The sequence below is a fragment of the Hyaena hyaena genome, unplaced genomic scaffold (assembly GCF_003009895.1).
Source record: "Hyaena hyaena isolate Hyena2069 unplaced genomic scaffold, ASM300989v1 scaffold_15, whole genome shotgun sequence".
Lineage (NCBI taxonomy): Eukaryota > Metazoa > Chordata > Mammalia > Carnivora > Hyaenidae > Hyaena > Hyaena hyaena.
In genome coordinates this window covers 6,053,664-6,072,479 of record NW_024080647.1, presented here as the reverse complement: position 1 = coordinate 6,072,479, position 18,816 = coordinate 6,053,664, and the positions used below count along the sequence as shown (strand labels likewise).

Genomic DNA, 18,816 nt, shown 5'->3' with positions numbered 1-18,816 from the left:
AAAGTTTCTGTTCGTGTACTAGTGGGTTCTATATGAGGTCCAGTCATATTCAATATTTGAATAAGAAAGGCTTGACTATCTTGTTTGCTGATGATATGAAAGTCAAAAGGTTATTATAATGTTGACAATGACAGAATTTAGGTTAAAAATAATACCAGTGGAAATACTAAGCCAAAAGAGATAAGATGAAGGTTAATCAATCTTGCAAGTACATGCAGAGGAAGGGAAGCTGGGTTTGACTATATTGTTTATGTTCTCAAGAAAAAAAAGACTTGATTGATGACCACGTATTCATTATGAACGAGTGTTGCAATTCAACTGGTAAAAATGCTACCTGTCCAGAATAGGGGAGGTGATGGACTCACTTTATTGTGGACCCTTTCAGCACTGTGTCTGCTAGTTCTTATAGTCACTTTAGGGCCTGGACACCTTGAGATATGAAGAATGATTAGAGCAACTGGAGAAGGTTAGCCTGTAAAATTGAACATTAAGGGAAAACAAAAACTAACCTCACATAAAGGTAGCCCACCAAATTCCTACCTCCAACTTCAGAAAAGATGTTCTTCTTAAATCTCTCATGATTTTTTATTTCCACAATTTCTGATAAATTCTTTTTCATATCTTTGTTGTTTCACTTATTCCTATTTTTTCATAATTCCTTATTTGTTTTGTGAAGATTATGCATTCACTTCTCTCTTTGAGGATTCTTTGGGAAAAAAACATACTTTGTCTTCTATGAATTTTTTTTAAAATCAGGGAATGGCTTCTTTTCTCTCTTTTCCTATAGATTGTTCTACTGGTTTCCTTTGTTTGAGATGTTTCACTTTTTGATTATCGATTTTGTGGCAAGTATTTCTTAGAAATATTTTCCTTCATATGTTTTGGAAGTTTGGTTTGCAGGTTTATATTTATTGGAAAATTTCTTTCCTTCTTCCTTTTCCTTTCTTTCCTTTTTCTCTCTTCCTGTCTTCCCCCTCCTCTGCCTGTCTAATAGTTTACTTTTCTTCTATATGGTTTCTGTGGCTCCTGGCCCAGAGCAAGCTAAAATATTGGAGTTCTGGGCTCTTGTCCCATGGTGATGGTAAAGAGCCAGGCAACACATCTGCCAGCTGTTTGGTTAGGTTGCCTCCTAGGTACTTGGCTTGCATGGAGGACATTTAGTCTCTGTTCTCTTCACAGAAGCTATACTATGGGTGGCCTCTACTTGCTTCTAAACTGCTGGAAGTCCACCAGGAACTTGCCTTTTGCTCTCTGCATGGTTCTGTGCTTCTATTCTATTTTTGATCCAAAGAGAGGTACAGAAGAGTACATAAAATATATATGCACAAATTTAAAAATAATGAAATGAGCACTCACTATGACCACCACTAGCGATGTCTTTTACATTTTTGTCTTTATATTTTCTTGTCTTGCTGTCACGTGCTTGGAGTAGCGGGACTCCCAGGATGGGAACCTCCAATACCATCTTGATAGAACGCACCCGTCCATTCTAAGTGCAGGCAGTGCTTCAGAGACTTCTGTGAGTTCCAATGCCAGACCTGAGTCCTAGGGTACCCTGATCTCTTGCTCGTAGTGGCTTTGTTAGCCCCAACACTTTATAATTATTTAGCCTCAGTACCTCCCTAATGTGTGTGTGTGTGTGTGTATACAGTGAAAAGTAAATTATGTATAACTGTAAAATTGGAAGGGATAAATGTTCATCTTCAAAATTCACATTGCCATTACTTGTTCAGTTAGAATTATACCTTTTACATTTTGTAGCAATTAAAATTTTTAAAATTTTTTTTTAATTATTGAGAGAGAGAGACAGAGTGTGAGCAGGGGAGGGGCAGAGAGATAGGGGGACACAGAATCAGAAGCAGGCTTCAAGCTCTGAGCTGTCAGCACAGAGCCACATGGGGTGGGGGAGGGTGGAACTCACAGGCCATGAGATCATGACCTGAGCGGAAGTTGGTCGCTTAACCAACTGAGCCACCGAGGTGCCCCTTTTTGTTGCAATTTGAGGTTAGATTTATTTCATAGGAATCTCTGATCATCTACAGATGTCAGAAATGATAGCTAATTATAAATTATTCTTGTATTAAAATTTTTCAAGTGCAAAAAAACGTTTAAATGTATACAGCAAAAAAAAAATTTTTTTTTTTGTTTTTAATATAGGCCTGCATATAACTTAATGCTCAATGTGGTGTAACGCCGGACCTCCAGAAGTAGATTTTTAAAAGGTCTCAAGGAAATGGAAGGAGCCAAAATGAGGCATAAAGAACGGAGATGGCAAGAGAGAGTTGGGGTGCCGGGCTATAGAAGGAGATGCCTGCCGAGTGGCTGATGTGTACGTGCTGCGGTGCCAAGAGCTGAGGATCCAAAAGTAAGTCACAACTCTCCAAAGAAGTTCTAGTCTGTCAGGTAAGGAATCAGATAAGTTCAACGAAAGTATTAAGTGTTACTAAGGAGGTGTGAGCACTGGAGGGGGGGGGGAGGGGAGGCGGGGAGGGTCCAAAAAGTGTGGCAAGTACTCCCTTTGGGATGGCAATTGGGAAGGCTTCTCTGAGGAGGTGACACTTGATCTGAGGCGAGGCAGAGAAGAGAACATTGGTGTCGGGTAAAATGAAGAGACATCAAGAAAGAGACCGGGCGGGGCACCTGAGTGGGTCGGTCGGTTAAGCATCTGACTTTGGCTCAGGTCATGAACTCGACCGCGGTTCGTGGGTTCGAGCCCCACATCGGGCTCTGAGCTGTCAGCACAGAGCCTGGAGCCTGCTTCGGATTCTGTGTCTCCTTCTCTCTCTGCCCCTCCCCTGCTTGTGTGCTCACTCTCTCGCTCTCTCTCAAAAATGAGTAAAATTAAAAAAAAAGAAAAGAGACCAGGCAGAGAAGGAAAGGGAAAAGAGTAAAGGCCCGATGCTATCGGCGCTCCGGCATCCGGCGTCGACTGCTAAGGTCTGCGCACGGTCACCGCCCCCTTATTTCCATCCAGTCCCCGCCCCTCCCCGCGCTTCTGCCGCCCGCCCGGCCTGCGCGAGCTCAGAGGCTGCGGGCTCGCAGCAGACGCCATGTACCGGCTCCTGTCAACCGTGACGGCCCGGGCCGCGACCCCCGGAAGCTGGGCCTGTGGCCGCGGGCAGCGCACGGCCCACCATCGTGCTGGGCTGCCGCCCCTCGGCCCCGGTTGGGTCGGGGGCCTGGGACTGGGGCTAGGGCTGGCTCTCGGGGTGAAGCTGGCAGGCGGGCTAAGGGGCGCGCCCCCCGCGCAGTCCCCAGGGGCCCCCGACCCCGAGGCGTTGCCCCAGGCCGAGTCGCTGCCGTCGCAGGAGCAGCCCCTCGCTCAGTGGTCTCCACAGATCCCGATGCCGTCCCCCACCCGGCGCTTCGCCAGAGCCATCGACAGCAGCCGCGACCTGCTGCACCGGATAAAGGTGCGGAGACAGGGGCGTACGCTGCCGCCGAGAACCCGGCCCTTCACCACCGGCGTCACCTCGGAATGGGGCGCCTTGGTGGTCATCTCCTGGGTCGGAGCGGACCCCACCCCTGGCGGTGGGATGCTCGCGGTCGGCTTCCGAGAAGGACTTCCCGTTCCCCGACCGCCCGGCCACGGTCAGGAGCTCTTGGGGGTTGCCCAAGTTGGGGCGGAGGTCACCTCGCCCGCCTCGGGGACCGCCCCTTAGCCCTCAGTGCGGACCAGGCACGCCCCTCACCGTTAGCGCCGGGCCGGGCCGAGCCGGGGTGGGCGGGGCCCAGGCGGAGGGGCGGGGCCAGGCGGAGGGGCGGGGCCTCGAGAAGGCCCCAGAGGTGGGCGCTGGTTGCTGTGCTAGGTGTTTCCGCCCGTCTTTGAACTGTCTGTTCTTTCCCCTTCGCTCTTAGGATGAGGTGGGCGCCCCTGGCATAGTGGTTGGAGTCTCTGTAGATGGAAAAGAAGTCTGGTCAGAAGGTGGGCCCAGAAAAGTGTTGTTTAGTAGTTTGTTTTGTGCTGGTTGATGACTGAAGGTTTGACGTTTTACTGCTTGGAGTGAATCCCATGAAATGTTCAGTTTTCCTAAGACCATACGTGTTGTAGAGAAAACAATTCTAACAGAATAAAGAATCGGGCTCTCTGTAAACAGCAAGATTTAAACGTGAGTCTTGGAGTCATAAAGATGGCTTGTGTCTAAGGACTGGATTTAATGACCCTGACTGCTAGATAAATTTCAATTAACAATTTATTGAGTCCCCTGTTCTGTAAAATGCACTAAGAACTAGAGCTATATATGATTCCTTTTCCTTAGTGAGTTTACAATCTACTTTATTACTTTGTTTTTTCAAACAAAATCTAGAAGTTTTGAGAAAGAGATATGTAATCATTTTAGGATACTTTTATCAAAGCATATTTTACAATTTGATTTACTTACCCGTTGCACACAAACTCGTCCATGCCAGGTTTTTAGGAAGCCTAGTTTTAGAAAATGTGTCAGATACCATTTAATGGAATGAGTACTTGGGGGGCAACTGAATGGCTCAGTCAGTTGAGTGTCAGACCCTTGATTTTGGCTCAGGTCATGATCTCGTGGTTCATGGGTTCCAGCCCTGTACTGGGCTCCATGCTGGCAGTGCAGAGCCTGCATAGGATTCTGTCACCCTCTTCCTCTCTGTCCCTGCCTTCCTTTCTCCCTCTCTCTCAAAATAAATAAATCAACATTTTAAAAAGAAAAATAAAGGGATGAGTACTTTGTAAATGTTTGTTTATTTTTGAGAGATTGATTTGGGGAGGGGAAGAGAGAGAGAGAGAGAGGGAGAGAGAGAGAGAATCCCAAGCAGGCTTCACGCTTCAGGGCAGAGCCTGATGTGGGGCTTAAACTCAGGAACTGTGAGATCATGACTTGAGCTAAAATAAAAAGTCTGATACATAATCTACTTTGCCACCCAGGTACCCTTAAAGGAATGAGTACTTTTAAGAGAAGTTGATGGGAACAGTAAGGTTTTGCATTTAAAGAAAAATGATTCTTCCTCCAAGTATAATTATAACCTAATCAGAATACCCAATTTATGAAAAATATTATAATCAAAAATTATGTAAATGTCAGCTTTATGGGTGAGGGCTTTATTTTTATGTAAGTATTTTTCAACATAATCTATATTTACAATTTACAAACAGTCATTGTATCCTGTTCTTCTCAGATCTCAGTTCTTACTGGTTAGATTTTCACACTTTTAGCCTCCAGAAGATGAAATCAAACTTAAAAAATTCACTAGGAGCTTTAAATTAGTAGTGCTTTTTTTTTCTGGTGTGCAGCTTAAGTTAACTGATGGTTACCTAGATTGGGTTTGCAGGACACCTTTTCACATTTACTTTTTTTTGAGAGAGAGAAACAGAGTGCAAGGAGAGGAAGGGCAGAGAGAGAGAAAAACAGAGAGAGAGAGAAAGAGAGAATCTCAAGCAGGCTCTGGGCTGCCAGTGTGGGGAAGCTCATGAAGCTATGAGATCATGATCTGAGCAGAAATCAAGAGTTTGTCGGTTAACCCACTGAGCCACCCAGGAGCCCCTCACATTTACATTTCCTGGGTGTTTATTTTAAGGAATTTAGTGGAAACTCAAGAATCAAAAATAAATACAATCTGAGAACAAAGATATTTTCTTTAAAGAATATAGAATAAGTTATGTAAAATGTGGAATAACTAAACTGTTGAGATAAACTAAGAAAAGTTAGGATCTGAAGTAATCAAAATTACTATTGTGTACAGTGTGCAATTTTGGCTTAATTAGAAGATTCTTGGCCTTACTCTTGGCAGTGTTACTGAGATTCTCATCCCTTATGTGTTCACTTTTTTTATAAAAGTGGAGTATTGGGCCACCTGGGTGGCTCAATCGATTAAGCATCGACTTCTGCTCAGGTCATGATCTCGCAGTCCATGAGTTTGAGCCCTGCGTCAGGCTCTGTGCTGACAGCTAGTTCAGAGCCTGAAGCCTGCTTTAGATTCTGTGTCTCCCTCTCTCTCTGCCCCTTCCCTGATCCGTCTCTCTCTCTCTCTCTTGAAAAATAAATAAACATTAAAAAAATTGTTTTTAAGTGGAATATCTTTTCCTTTAGATAAATATATGGATGTTTTAAGGTAGTATTATTTCAGTTTCTGAAGACTCTTCCTGTTAATAGTGATTTTTTGCTTTTCTTTTTCTAAAGGTTTAGGTTATGCTGATGTTGAGAACCGCGTACCATGCAAGCCAGAGACTGTTATGAGAATTGCCAGTATCAGCAAAAGCCTCACCATGGTTGCTCTTGCCAAATTGTGGGAAGCTGGGAAACTGGATCTTGACATTCCAGTACAACATTATGTTCCTGAATTCCCCGAAAAAGAATATGAAGGTGAAAAGGTAATGAAACTCACAGTTCCTTTTACTGACGGCTTGTTAAGTGGTTTCAAAGGTTTCACAAGATTCTTCAGTTTGTTTTTAATTATTGTTAATGGATTAAAGGTGTTTTTTTATCAGATGACAAGTGATTGTGTATTTTTCTGAAACTTAAGGCTGAAGATGTGCACATGACCTGTTTTTCCAGCAGCAGTTTAAAATGGAAAATATTACGGAGGCATTATTCCAAGGCTACTAACTTTTTGTTGCACAGTTTAATATTATAATTGAATGTCCATGTTTTTACAATTAGGTTTCTGTCACAACAAGACTATTGATTTCCCATTTAAGTGGAATTCGCCATTATGAAAAGGACATGAAAAAGGTGAAAGAAGAGAAAGCTTACAAAGCCTCGAAGATGATAAAAGGGACAATGGAATCTGACCAAGAAAAAGAGTTCAAAGAAAAAGGAAGCAAAAGTAATGAAAAGAGTGACTTTGCTAAAGCTAAGGTAGAGCAAGAAAATGATGCCAAAGGCCGGAATTTAAAACCTGGCAAGAAAAAGAATGATTTTGATCAAGGCGAATTATATTTGAAAGAAAAGTTTGAAAATTCAATTGAATCACTAAGATTATTTAAAAATGATCCTTTGTTCTTTAAACCTGGTGAGTGTTAATTCCTTCTCTTAACAAAGTCATCATTATTGAAGTATTAATTTTCAGAAAATCCAAAATGATCACACCCTGAGCACTGGATGTGGTAGATGGTGGCGGCATGGGTTTCACAGTTAGACCCCTGGGTGCCGTTTTTTTTCTTTTTTAATCTATTTTTTTTTTATTTTTATTTTTTATTTATTTCCAGGAGAGAGAGAGACAGCGTGAGCAGGGGAGGGTCAGAGAGAGAGGGAGTCACAGACTGAAACAAGCTCCAGGCTCTGAGCTGGCAGTCAGCACAGAGCCCGTCGCGGGGCTCGAACCCACAAACCGCGAGATCATGACCTAAGTGAAAGTCGGACGCTTAACCGACTAAGCCACCCAGGCGCCCCGCTGTTTTGTCTGTAGTTTTTGATGAAGCCTAGCATCCAGGTAGTGAGTTGTTTACATTGAGCCTTGTCAGTCCTTTAGTGGATTTTCTGTATCAAGAGATTTGTGGAAAATTATGGGAAGATGTTGTAATGTCCTCCAAATAAAATCTAGACCAGAGGGCATGATAAAATATTGCTAATATGTCAGTATTTAGTGTTTAATTTAGTGTTTAAATTGCTCCACTTGTTTTCTGCCTTCATTCCTTAAAGCAAATAGTTTTCACCAACTTAATTTTATTTCCCAAAAAGCTGATGGTTAAAAATTTTGTAAGCATATTTTTTGGTATGATGCCTACCAAAACCACTTAGTATCTTTCAGTTTACCATAAGCTTATGTACTTTTATTCCATTTTTATTTTAAAAGTTTTTTTTTTTTTACCATGAAGAGATATTATATAGGTATAATTAATAAGGTCAAAGAAATAGATTCTGGATTTTTGTCTTAAAAAATAAGGTTACAATTATTAGTACCTATCATATAATCTGTGTTTCCAGAATCCCAAATGCAATAAAGGTGTGTTTTTGAAATATATCTCTACTTGAACATGTATTTGTATTTTAATGTATATTTGAAACAAAGTCTTTATGCCTACATATGCTTTATTAAAATAAGAGTGTGCACAACTAATTTACACCTTAAACAATTAGTTTAGATATACTAAGTATTAGATATACTAAGAACAAGACCATTAACTCAAGAAACCAAATTTGCTTTTCTTTCTCTTCCCTGTTTTGTTACCAGATTGAGAGACTTTAATTTAGTTTTGAGGTAGGATGAATTTGTTTATTCATTATTGCAGGAATAGATTCATGTGAAATTTTCAGTATTCCAATCTTCATTGAATCATGGAGTAAGCAGGGCCATTGCAAAGTTGATGAAATTTATTAACGTATCATCCATGATCTTTTTCTAAATGCTGAAGTAAAATATTCCACATATAAAGGTATGGCAGTTTTCAGTGGGAAACATTTTACGTTTTTTTAAATAATAATGAAGCATTTTCTTTTCTTCCCTCCCCCCTTGCAATGATGTCTCAAGGTAGTCAGTTTTTGTATTCAACTTTTGGCTATACCCTACTGGCAGCCATAGTAGAAAGAGCTTCAGGATATAAATATTTGGACTATATGCAGAAAATATTCCATGACTTGGATATGCTGACAACTGTGCAGGAAGAAAATGAGCCAGTGATTTACAATAGAGCAAGGTAAATGATGCCTTCTGGTGTGTCTAGCTGTATCACGTCTTAACACTGTGTTGTTCATTAAAAGTCAGACTTTCCTTGTCTCTGTTCCAGAATCAAACGTGCTACATTTTGAGAGCTTTTCCACATATCTGTTTTTCCATCTCTAAAGTAAGAAAAGGTGAATGTATTTGCAGAGTACCCCAAGTTCCTTAGATGAAAGACAGCAATAATAATTTCAACTCATTATTAACTGAACCAAAATTGCACCTCTCCTGGGCATCTGTAATATGCTCTTCCATCATCCCTTTTCTTATGCTGTAGCTAATACTTTGTTTACCTTTTATTATTTGTTTTTAAATTTTGAAATGATTTAATACTTAATAGAAAAGTTACAAGTTGAAGTACAAAGAATTCCCATATACCCTTCACCTAGATTCCCCAAATGTTGTCTTTTTACCACATTTGCTTTATCTGTTCTTTTTGTCTCAAACATTTGGAAATAAGCTGTGGACATGGTGCTCCTTTACCCATAAATACTTAAATATATTTTTCTAAATATAAGGACATTCAGGGAACAAATATCAACACAATGCTTATATCAAATCTACTTACCTTACTCAGATTTTGCCAGCTCTTCCAGTAATGTCTGTTATAGCAAAAGAAAAGGAAAAAAAATTATTTTCCGGTTCAGGATCTAGTCTACGTTCATACATTACATGTAGTTGTCATGTCTCTCAGAAGTCACATGAGGTCATTTTGTCCCATTATTGGTGATGGTGACTTAACTGCTTTTTGAGGTGGCACTGCTAGGTTTGTCCCCTGCAACAGTTTGAGTCATTTAATTGAAGTGTATCAAACTAAATTTTTATCATAATTTTTAATAGTGATTTGTAAGGAGCATCGGGAGAGAATTTTGAGACTAATGATTATGACGAGTTTTATGGTTGTGTTTTCTTTTGCATTTCACTCATTATTATTTGTTTTGTTGGAAAGGTAACACATTTAACAAATCAACCATTACTTTTACTTTGTATATTTTTCTTAGTACATGCTTTGCAAATGGCTCAGTGGTATTTCAAATAGATGAAATGGTGAAATTATTTTAGCTTTATCTTCTTATCCCTTTATTGATTTTGTTCAATCTTCTGTTATGTTTAGTTAAATTATCATTTTTAAATTACCAATTTATTTAAAAAGATTAAATGTGCATTCCAAATCAGCCTGAAAGAGGTTTTTTGGACCTAGAAGAAATTAGGTTAGTAGCAAGCAATGAATTTTAATTTTAAAATGGCCTATAGTCCTCAGCCTCTTCAAACAGTTAGTGTTTATTATTTTTAGATCCACCATTACGTTCTCCTGGAAAGCGTAAGAAAAATTGACAAATGCCAGAGTCTGTCAATTGAATCTAAAAATGATTCTCCAATAAAGATGGCATAGATGCATGACCTTGTTTTGATTTAGATTGAGGCATTGATGGCCCTACACTTACACATCAGCGGGAGAGAACACTGGGTGCAATCACTGAGCTGTTTTTCTAAACTAAAAATTAAGACTCTATGAATGTACAGACTGCAAGGCAGTTATTTGCTGTTTTCTTCATGAGTAATTAATTTATGACTTACGTAAAAATCTAGATATGGCATGTGATGGTGACTTAATTTCATTTTATCTCCCCTTAAAAAAAAGACTATGAGTTTCCATTTCTTCTGTTAAAGGTTCCTGTCGGCTCAGAGTTTGTTAGATTTTGATAGTACCAAGTGGTATTAAAGGGGCAGTTGATTTATTTTAGTTATATTATATGGGCTGCTGAAAAAGGGCACTAAAAGAAGAAGGAAATATTGTTACCTATGAAAATGGTCCATCCGTTTGCTTTCCTTTTATTTTACTTGATGCAATATCTATTTGGGCCTCTAAAACTCAACTCTGATTCTTTTTTTCATAATAATTATTTTAAAAGAGCTTAAAAGCACTAGCTTTTTAAGGTAGTTCAGGGAGTATAAGAAAATATCACAGATATGGTTTTTTAAAAACAAAAAACCTTAAAATAAAACTTAGTAAGTGCATATGTTTCTATTCTTTATGTTAAACAAGTTCACAGCTTTATTACTTAGTCTCCTGACTCCTTGATAATAATCATAAGTTTAAATATATTTATATTATCATAACATGGGCTTATTAGAGTTATTATAAATACGTATCATCTTTATCACTTCTCTGTGTGTATATCTGTGTTTTTAAAATGATACCTCCTAGTGTCTGTCACCTGTTTAATATATTTCCCTGGAATCCCATCCCAAAATACTACTTAACATTTCTTTGGCCAGAATTTTAGCAACAGGCCACATTTAGCTGTAAGAGATGCAGAGAAATTAGATTTTAGCTGGATACATTGTTGTCTTGAATAAAACTGGGATTTTCTTAAATGAAAGATGAGGAACATTGACTTAGTATACACAAATAGGTATATTAAATCTGTATAACAAGTATATTCTGTATAGGCAAGTAAACTAAATAACCCTTTAAGCAAACACCCGTGGGGGACTAGACTGATGTTCTTGTATTGAAAGACACTCAGTTTGTTGATAGGAGAATCCCTAGTCAATGACTAGCTCATTTTTTTTTTAAAGAATTTAAAACATTCTTAAATTTTTATTTATTTTTGAAAGAGACAGACAGACAGACAACCTGAAGCAGGCTTCAGGCTCTGAGCTTTGACCTGTCAGCACAGAGCCCTACATGGGGATCAAACTCACAGACTGCAAGATCATGACCTGAGCCAAAGTCAGAAGCTTAACTGACTGAGCCACCTAGGCCCCCCCTTTTCTTAAAATTTTTTTTTCCATTAGCTTATGTTTAGATTCTGTTCATATTTTCTGTGTTTTGCACAATACTTGGATCAAAAATCTCTTTTATAGTTGGATGGGACCAAAAGCTAATACAGTGGATGCTTTACAAAGTGTTTGCTACATTTTGACAGTACAGATATGGTCTTTACCTCCTGTTATTATCTTTATGATTATTACTTATTGGCTTTGTTTGCTACAGTATCCCCTATAGTTAAGCATAGTTACTTATGTAGCTCTTTTCTGTACCATTAGCTGTTAGGCTCTCAAGTAGTAGGTTCAACCCAATGTTAATGCTAAATGTTAAAGTGTAGGATTGGTTTTTATCATATGCATTTTAAATTCTGTGGAGGTTTTTTTTTTGTTTTTGTTTTTGTTTTTGTTTTTGTTTTCTGAGAGAGAGAGAGAGAGCAAGAGCGAGTGAGCGCGAGCAGGGGAAGGTCAGAGAGAGAGGGAGACACAGAATCTGAAACAGGCTCCGGGCTCTGAGCTAGCTGTCAGCACAGAGCCCAGCACGGGGCTGGAACCCACAAACCGTGAGACCGTGACCTGAGCCCAAGTCAGACGCTTAACTGACTGAGCCACCCAGGCGCCCCAAATTCTGTGGGTTTTTAAACTTCTCATAACAATAAAGCACAAACCGGTTCATAATGATTTCTAAAGGGATTTAAGAAGCGTTGTAAAAATAAAAGTATTTTGAATTTCTCAGTTGGTAGATAAAGATTTCTATAGTTATATAATGCTCTTGTGCAGAATCTAGAGATTCTTAAATAAGTAGGAAGAGGCTATTTGTCATCTGGCATCATTCCATCAGCTACTCAGTTACAAAGATGTCTCAGTAACTTACTCAAGAACTTGTGTCTATATTCCATTCTTTTTAGAGCAGAAATTCCTTAAGAATTTGAAATGGTAAATGTATCCTTTAGCTGAACAAAAATTATATTCATGAAAAGCCATTAACTTGTCCTCTGTGAAAAGCAATCAAAAGATTAAAGCCTAGAATTTGTTTATTTAAGTTTAGAATTCTTGATTGAAGTCTGGAAGCCTCCATATTTTTACATTTTAAAGGAGGAATGATTGAGGAGTCCTAATTTCCAGCTTTGATAGAAGCAGTTTGGAATGCTTTACTGTTAAAAGAAAATTACACACAGCTGATTATCAGCCAAAATATACTGGTAGTTCTCCCTTGTTTACAAACTTGGAGTTCACTGTAAGAAATACATTTCCCACTGAGAAAAATGTATTTCTATTATGTGGTTTCACTTAGATTTGACTGGGTGGAAGTAGAAGTGTAATCAAAGTGTAGGCAGAAAGTAAGGAGGTCCTAAAGGATGGGAGAGGCCATGGGAACACAGGAAGGGAAGAGGGTGAGTCACAAAGCAGAAACTGAATAATAGGATTTAGCATCTTGATGGATGTGAGAGTTGAAGGGCCAGAGAGTCAACCAGCATTTTAATGGAGAGGGGAAATATGAGAAGAAGGTTTGGAAGAGACTAATTAAATTTTGGACTTGTTCAGTATGAGCAGTGAGACCACATACATATCACGTGACTGGTTCTCAAGAGAGCATATTAAGATTCTCGGTAGGCTTTTTTTTCGATCTTGAAAGTACATACATTTCCCTCCCACCCCACCCCACCCCCCGTTTAACCCAATATTATGACTTGGACTTTTAGGGGACATATACGATTCTTGAAGGAAGAAAGGAGTAATTTTTCAAATTTTATATGCCTGTGGATCCTCCAAAGTTATGAATTTGGAGGGAAGGGTACCATTTTGAGAGAGAGGAGGCCCACGGGTGATTCTGATAAACAGCTTTCCTGCCCTTCCCCAAAACCAGATCTCAGAATTATTAATGCTAGTAGAGAATCTGACTGTAATTTGGAACAGGGGCCATGGAACTGGTGCAGATTTATAGTTCTCTCTGTAGAAGAGAAGTCCCGGGAAGGCGGGGCCATGGTGATTGGGAGATGTAGGGAATCGGGATGGAGATCTAGAAGAGAGAGCAGACTGCCCCAGGGAGAGTATGGAGTGCTGCAGGGGCAAATAGGATGCAGACTGGACAGGGAGTTAGGAGAGTCTTGAAAACTCACAAGAGAGCTGTTGAGTGACTGAAGACCAGAAGCCAGATTTTAAGGAGTTGGATGACTAGAGAGGGTGAGTGCATGGAAACAGAAGGTGTGGGCTCCTCTGTGTAGTTGGAAAGTAAATGAGGAGAGAGAAAGGAATGGCAACTGGGAGCTGTAACTAGGATAAAAAGATAAAAGTCTTTTTTTTGTCCTTAGAATACAGAAAACTAGAGCATTTTGTGAACTAAGGTTCACAAAGCTCCTAGCATGGCATAGAAAGTCTTTTGTGACCTGTCCCCTGGCCCATGTGTACTCTTCCAGCAATACCTTCTGTCACTTATCCCCTCAAGCGCTCTGCCTCAGCCAAAAGATCTACTTTGCTCCCCAGCCTGGCCTCTGTAATCAGCCACTTCAAAAAGGCCCACTCTCACTAGTGCTTGGGATTTCTCACATTCATCTTGCTGGTCACCCCACAACCTGTTCCTCAGAGACTGGTCCACAGTCGAGCAATATTGGCATCACCTGAGAGCTTGTTAGAATTGCAGAGTTTCGCCCCCTCCCCAGACCTACTGAAGAATCTGCATTTTGACAAAACCCCCAAGTGATTCACATACTGCTTTGAAATTTAAGAACTGTCCAACAAAACTGTTAGCACCTTCAAAGCAGCCACAATGTGGGGCTTAACCTGTGTTTACAATGCCTTCCAAGGTGTCTCCATTAAATATTTGGCCAACAAATGATGCTTTCATGTATTGAACACTTCTTAAAATTTTTTTAGGTTTATTTACTATTTTTTGAGAGAGACATACAGAGGCATGAGCAGTGAAGGGCAGAGAGAGGGAGACACAGAATCTGAAGCAGGCCCCAGGCTCTGAGCCATCAGCACAGAGCCCGACGCAGGGCTCAAACTCACAGACCATGAGATTATGACTTGAGCCAAAGTCGGATGCTTAACTGACTGAGCCACCAAGGTGTCCCTGTATTGAACATGTTTAATGCACACTCAGTGAATGTCAAGTACTGTTCTTGGCGGGGGAATCGTCAAGGAGCAAGATAGGTAAGGTTTCTGATTTTATGGGGAAAAGACAAACAGGTAGACTAAGAATTTCAGAAACTGATACGAAGAAAATAAAAGAACGGTGGGATAAAGAGTAACGTGGAGAGAGGGATCTATTTAAAATACATCAGTTTTAGACATGACTGATAAGGAAGGCTAAATTGCCTTGTTGCAAATACAGAAATAAGTCTGGCACAAAAGAAGTAAGGCAAGATGTTCTAAGTGATGAGATCAGAGAATTTAGGAGGGGCAAAATCATATTGGATGGTGAGTCTCAATGCCATTAAGCCCCCTGCCCCTTTATTTTTCAAACATGTTTTTATAATACTTCCTTTAATATACTGAAATGAAAGTTGTAGATCGTATAATCTATACTCACTACTCTAAAATAAAAAAAGAGGGGCGCCTGGGTGGCTCAGCCATTTAAGCATCTGACTTCAGCTCAGGTCATGATCTCAAGGTTTGTGAGTTTGAGCCCTGCATCCAGCTCTGTGCTGTTAGCTCAGAGCCTGGAGCCTGCTTCAGATTCTTTCTGTCTCCCTCTCTCTCTGTCCCTCCCCTGCTTGCACTTAGTCTCCCTCTCTCTCAAAATAAATAAACATTTAAAAAAATAAAAAGGAATAATAGAAATATAATTTATAATATTTAGAAAATATTTCAATATGTTTGTTTACTCAGAACATTAGATGACATGATAAAGTTAGATGCATCTTAATACATAAAAGCCTCATAAATGTAACTAACAACTGTAAATGCAGACCAACACAGGTTTATTGTATTGGTGCTTCAGTTCATGCCTTTGTTGGCCACCTCTGGCTAAAGGTTTGAGCAAAATAAAGTGCAGTCCTTCAATTTTCACAATGGTCACTTTCAAGAAAAAGTCATTGTAGAATAAAAACATGCAAAGGGTACTTTGTGTTTACGTATCAAATGGAGAGCGTTCTAGGCTCAGCTCACTATAAACAGATTTTTTACTTACATGAGTATCTGGTAGAATAGTGGAAGGTCTTACACGATATGGGAGAATACCACTTTGTGGGACTTTTCCATACATCATAAGACATTTAGGACCCTTGAGCCCTTATCCGCTGTCAATAAGAGCCCTCTAACAATTGTGACAACTAAAAAAATGCCTCCATAAATTTCCCTTAAGGACTTGGTACCCCTCTGTTGAGGACCATTGCTTGTGTTGTGTCTGTCATAAGAAACTTGGGTTTTGTCCTCTTAGTGGTAGCCATTGGAAGGTTTCAAATGGATGGAAGGAGGGAGACACAATCTCAGGCTTCTGCATGGAGAATAAACCGCCAGGAGATAAAATGATCTAGGAAGTGTAGCTGGTAGAGGCAAAAAGGCAGAGATGCAGGTAGTAGAATTAGTCTTTAAAATAATAGGACATTTTCATAAGTGACTGGAAAGAAGGAAACAATAATGCCTGATAATGTTAATACATTTTAAGATAAAAATGGCAGTTTGAAGCCATCTAAAGCATCTAAAGTAGGCTGGAATCTTTTTAGTAAAACAAAGGATATAGTTGCCCACTGGCCAGAGGGGGGGTAGAGGACCAAGGGTGGAAGAGATTGGGAGTAGCTATTGTGAAGAACATACCGGAGAATAATCAGGGAAAGATTTGGTAACAGCAGTGAAGACCCTTAGCAAGAGTATGAATTGAGACCAGTCAGCTTTGTTGTGTGAGTATCCGCAGCCTTTGTTGGCAGATAAGAATCCGAAGAAACGGGTATCTAAATTTATTCAGGATTAACAGATTGGTGAGTGAGGAACCCAAACGTGCTAGTGAGACCACAGCTGAAACAGTAGTTGAGGCTAGAACAGAAAGGCAGGTGAGATCAGGAGGAACTACCCGGGGAGTTTGGGACCTGGGGAGATTGGGAAGAGTCCAGGGGAAATAGACTGGTCACAATGAGGGCAGAGAGCAAGTTCAGTTGGAGAGGTGGCAGGGCTGGAAATCACAGTCCCAGGAAGAAATTCCTGAGTTTGAGATCCTGCTGAAAAAGCAGCTAAAGATAATGGTAAGCATGAGTCTGACCGTGTTATGAATAGCCAAGGTGGGAAGAAGATGAAGGTCATTACAGGTGGAGAGCACACTGAAAACCTGAGAGCACATTTCATTATGCATCTTGAAAGAAAGGGTTGTCATGAGCCCTGTTTCATTTTATGTTTAATTATTATGTGATTTCATTCCATTTGCCTAATATGGATGGTGCAGTCTCTTCCTGTTAGAATATAAAGCTCATGAGGTCAGGCACTTGGTCTCTTTTGTTTAACATTGCATTCCAGCATCCAAGCAGCGTCACATAGGTAGTAAGTGCTCCATCAGTAATTGTGGAATGTGTGAGTAAATAACAGCTAATGTTTCTTAGGTGGCTACCAGGACTATTTAAAGGGATTTACACGCACAGTCCTAACTCTGCAAAGTAGGTATTTTTGTCACCACATCACAGATTAGGATGCTGAAGCAGAAAGGCAACAGACAGCCTGGGTTTGAATCCAGCTCTGTCACTTGGAAGCTTTGTGACCTGGGACCAGTTAATTTATACTGTCTGTGCCTCAGTTTTCTATCTGTAAAGTAGGAATTATAGTGGCACCTACCTCCAAATATCATTACAAGAATAATTAGTCTGTATTTATATAGTTCTTAAAACAATGCCTGGCACAAAGTAAAGAACTGTTTAAGTATTAAATAAAATAAGCAGCTTTTACTAGCTAGGAAGGGTGAGTTGAGATTCAAACAAGTTTGCGAACTCTGGTTTCTCTCACTGCACCAAGAAAGTACCACATCACATGCTATACACAGTACCCCTGTGGCATTATTACCCAGGAGATATAATCTCCTTACAGATATTAGTTTCATTCTTGAACATCCCAGTGTGTACACTTTTAGTTATAAAAGTCACATGTGGCACATGATTCACTGAGCCAGAAGACTAGGAATACATACCAAGCAGTAAGAGTTTCTGCATATACACAGGGCAAATATATCATGTGTAATAGTTAGTACATTTTTACAGGTATTAAAAGAATGGGCAAGCCATGCCAATAGGGAAAAAAAAACCCACTTTCTATGCTTTAATTACTCAGTTATTTGTGTTTTATTAGACTCTGAATCATACTGAAAATCAATGATTTCTGAGAATGTCTGATCATTCCATTGAAACACAATATGTCTCATGTACATATTTTCCAAATCATTTTCATATGTAAAGTCAAGTCATTAAAAGATTAAATTTTTAATGACCATTCTCATTTCATTTCAGATTTTACGTTTACAATAAAAAGAGACGTCTTGTTAACACACCTTACGTGGATAACTCCTATAAATGGGCTGGTGGTGGATTTCTGTCTACAGTGGGTGACCTTCTGAAATTTGGGAATGCCATGCTGTATGGTTACCAGGTCGGGCTCTTTAAGAACTCACATGAAAATCTTTTACCTGGATATCTCAAACCAGAAACAATGGTTATGATTTGGACACCGGTCCCTAACACCGAGATGTCTTGGGACAAAGAGGGTAAATATGCAATGGCGTGGGGTGTCGTGGAAAAGAAGCAAACGTACGGTTCTTGTAGGAAGCAACGGCATTACGCCTCCCATACCGGAGGCGCGGTGGGCGCCAGCAGTGTTCTGCTGGTCCTTCCTGAAGAACTGGATGCAGACGCTGTAAATCACAAGGTTCCCCCGAGAGGAATAGTTGTTTCTATCGTCTGTAACATGCAATCTGTTGGCCTCAACAGCACTGCTTTAAAGATTGCTCTGGAGTTTGATAAAGACAAATCTGACATAGCTTAACCTCCCAGGTACAAAATGAGCTGTTTTATTCTTGTTGTTGTTTTTGGAAACAAAGTCCCAAAATGCCTGAGGTTTTTAAAAATAGATTTGTAATAGAGTATAACTGAACGCAGAGAATTATGCACCTCTAATTGCTTACTTTTGTAATTGTCTTTTATTGTAGGATTAGTTCTTTATACTCAGGGAAGTAACTATTATTTTTACTTTTTGAAAAAAAAAGTGTTAATCTTGAATAAAATGTTCTGATAAAAAATATATTTTTGAATGTTAATATAAAGAAAATGTCATTCTACAGGAAACTTCAAATACTGTTATTTTAATATGACAGCAGAAACAAGTGTATGAGAAATTGTATGTTATCTATTACAGTTTAAAAGAACAAAAAATTATCTCGTGGTTTCTGAGGCGTGAGAATCCAGTGGCCTGGCTGGGTGAGTCTGGCGCCAGTCTCTAATGAGG

At 39.7% G+C, this 18,816-nt stretch overlaps 1 protein-coding gene across 2 annotated transcripts; it reads left to right on the top strand.

The window, feature by feature from the left end:
• Positions 1–3,010: 3,010 nt before the first annotated feature.
• LACTB (lactamase beta) lies at positions 3,011–18,612 on the top strand. Of its 2 annotated transcripts, XM_039218586.1 has the most exons (6): positions 3,011–3,413; positions 3,859–3,925; positions 6,150–6,340; positions 6,630–6,981; positions 8,440–8,605; positions 17,826–18,612. In XM_039218586.1, the coding sequence occupies exons 1-6, from the start codon at positions 3,051–3,053 to the stop codon at positions 18,355–18,357; spliced, it is 1,671 nt and encodes a 556-aa protein (XP_039074517.1). In that variant the 5' UTR covers positions 3,011–3,050; the 3' UTR covers positions 18,358–18,612. The 2 variants fall into 2 exon arrangements, with proteins under 2 accessions (XP_039074517.1, XP_039074528.1); XM_039218597.1 differs by lacking the exon at positions 17,826–18,612 and having other exon boundaries at positions 8,444–8,585.
• The last annotated feature ends 204 nt before the right edge of the window (positions 18,613–18,816 follow it).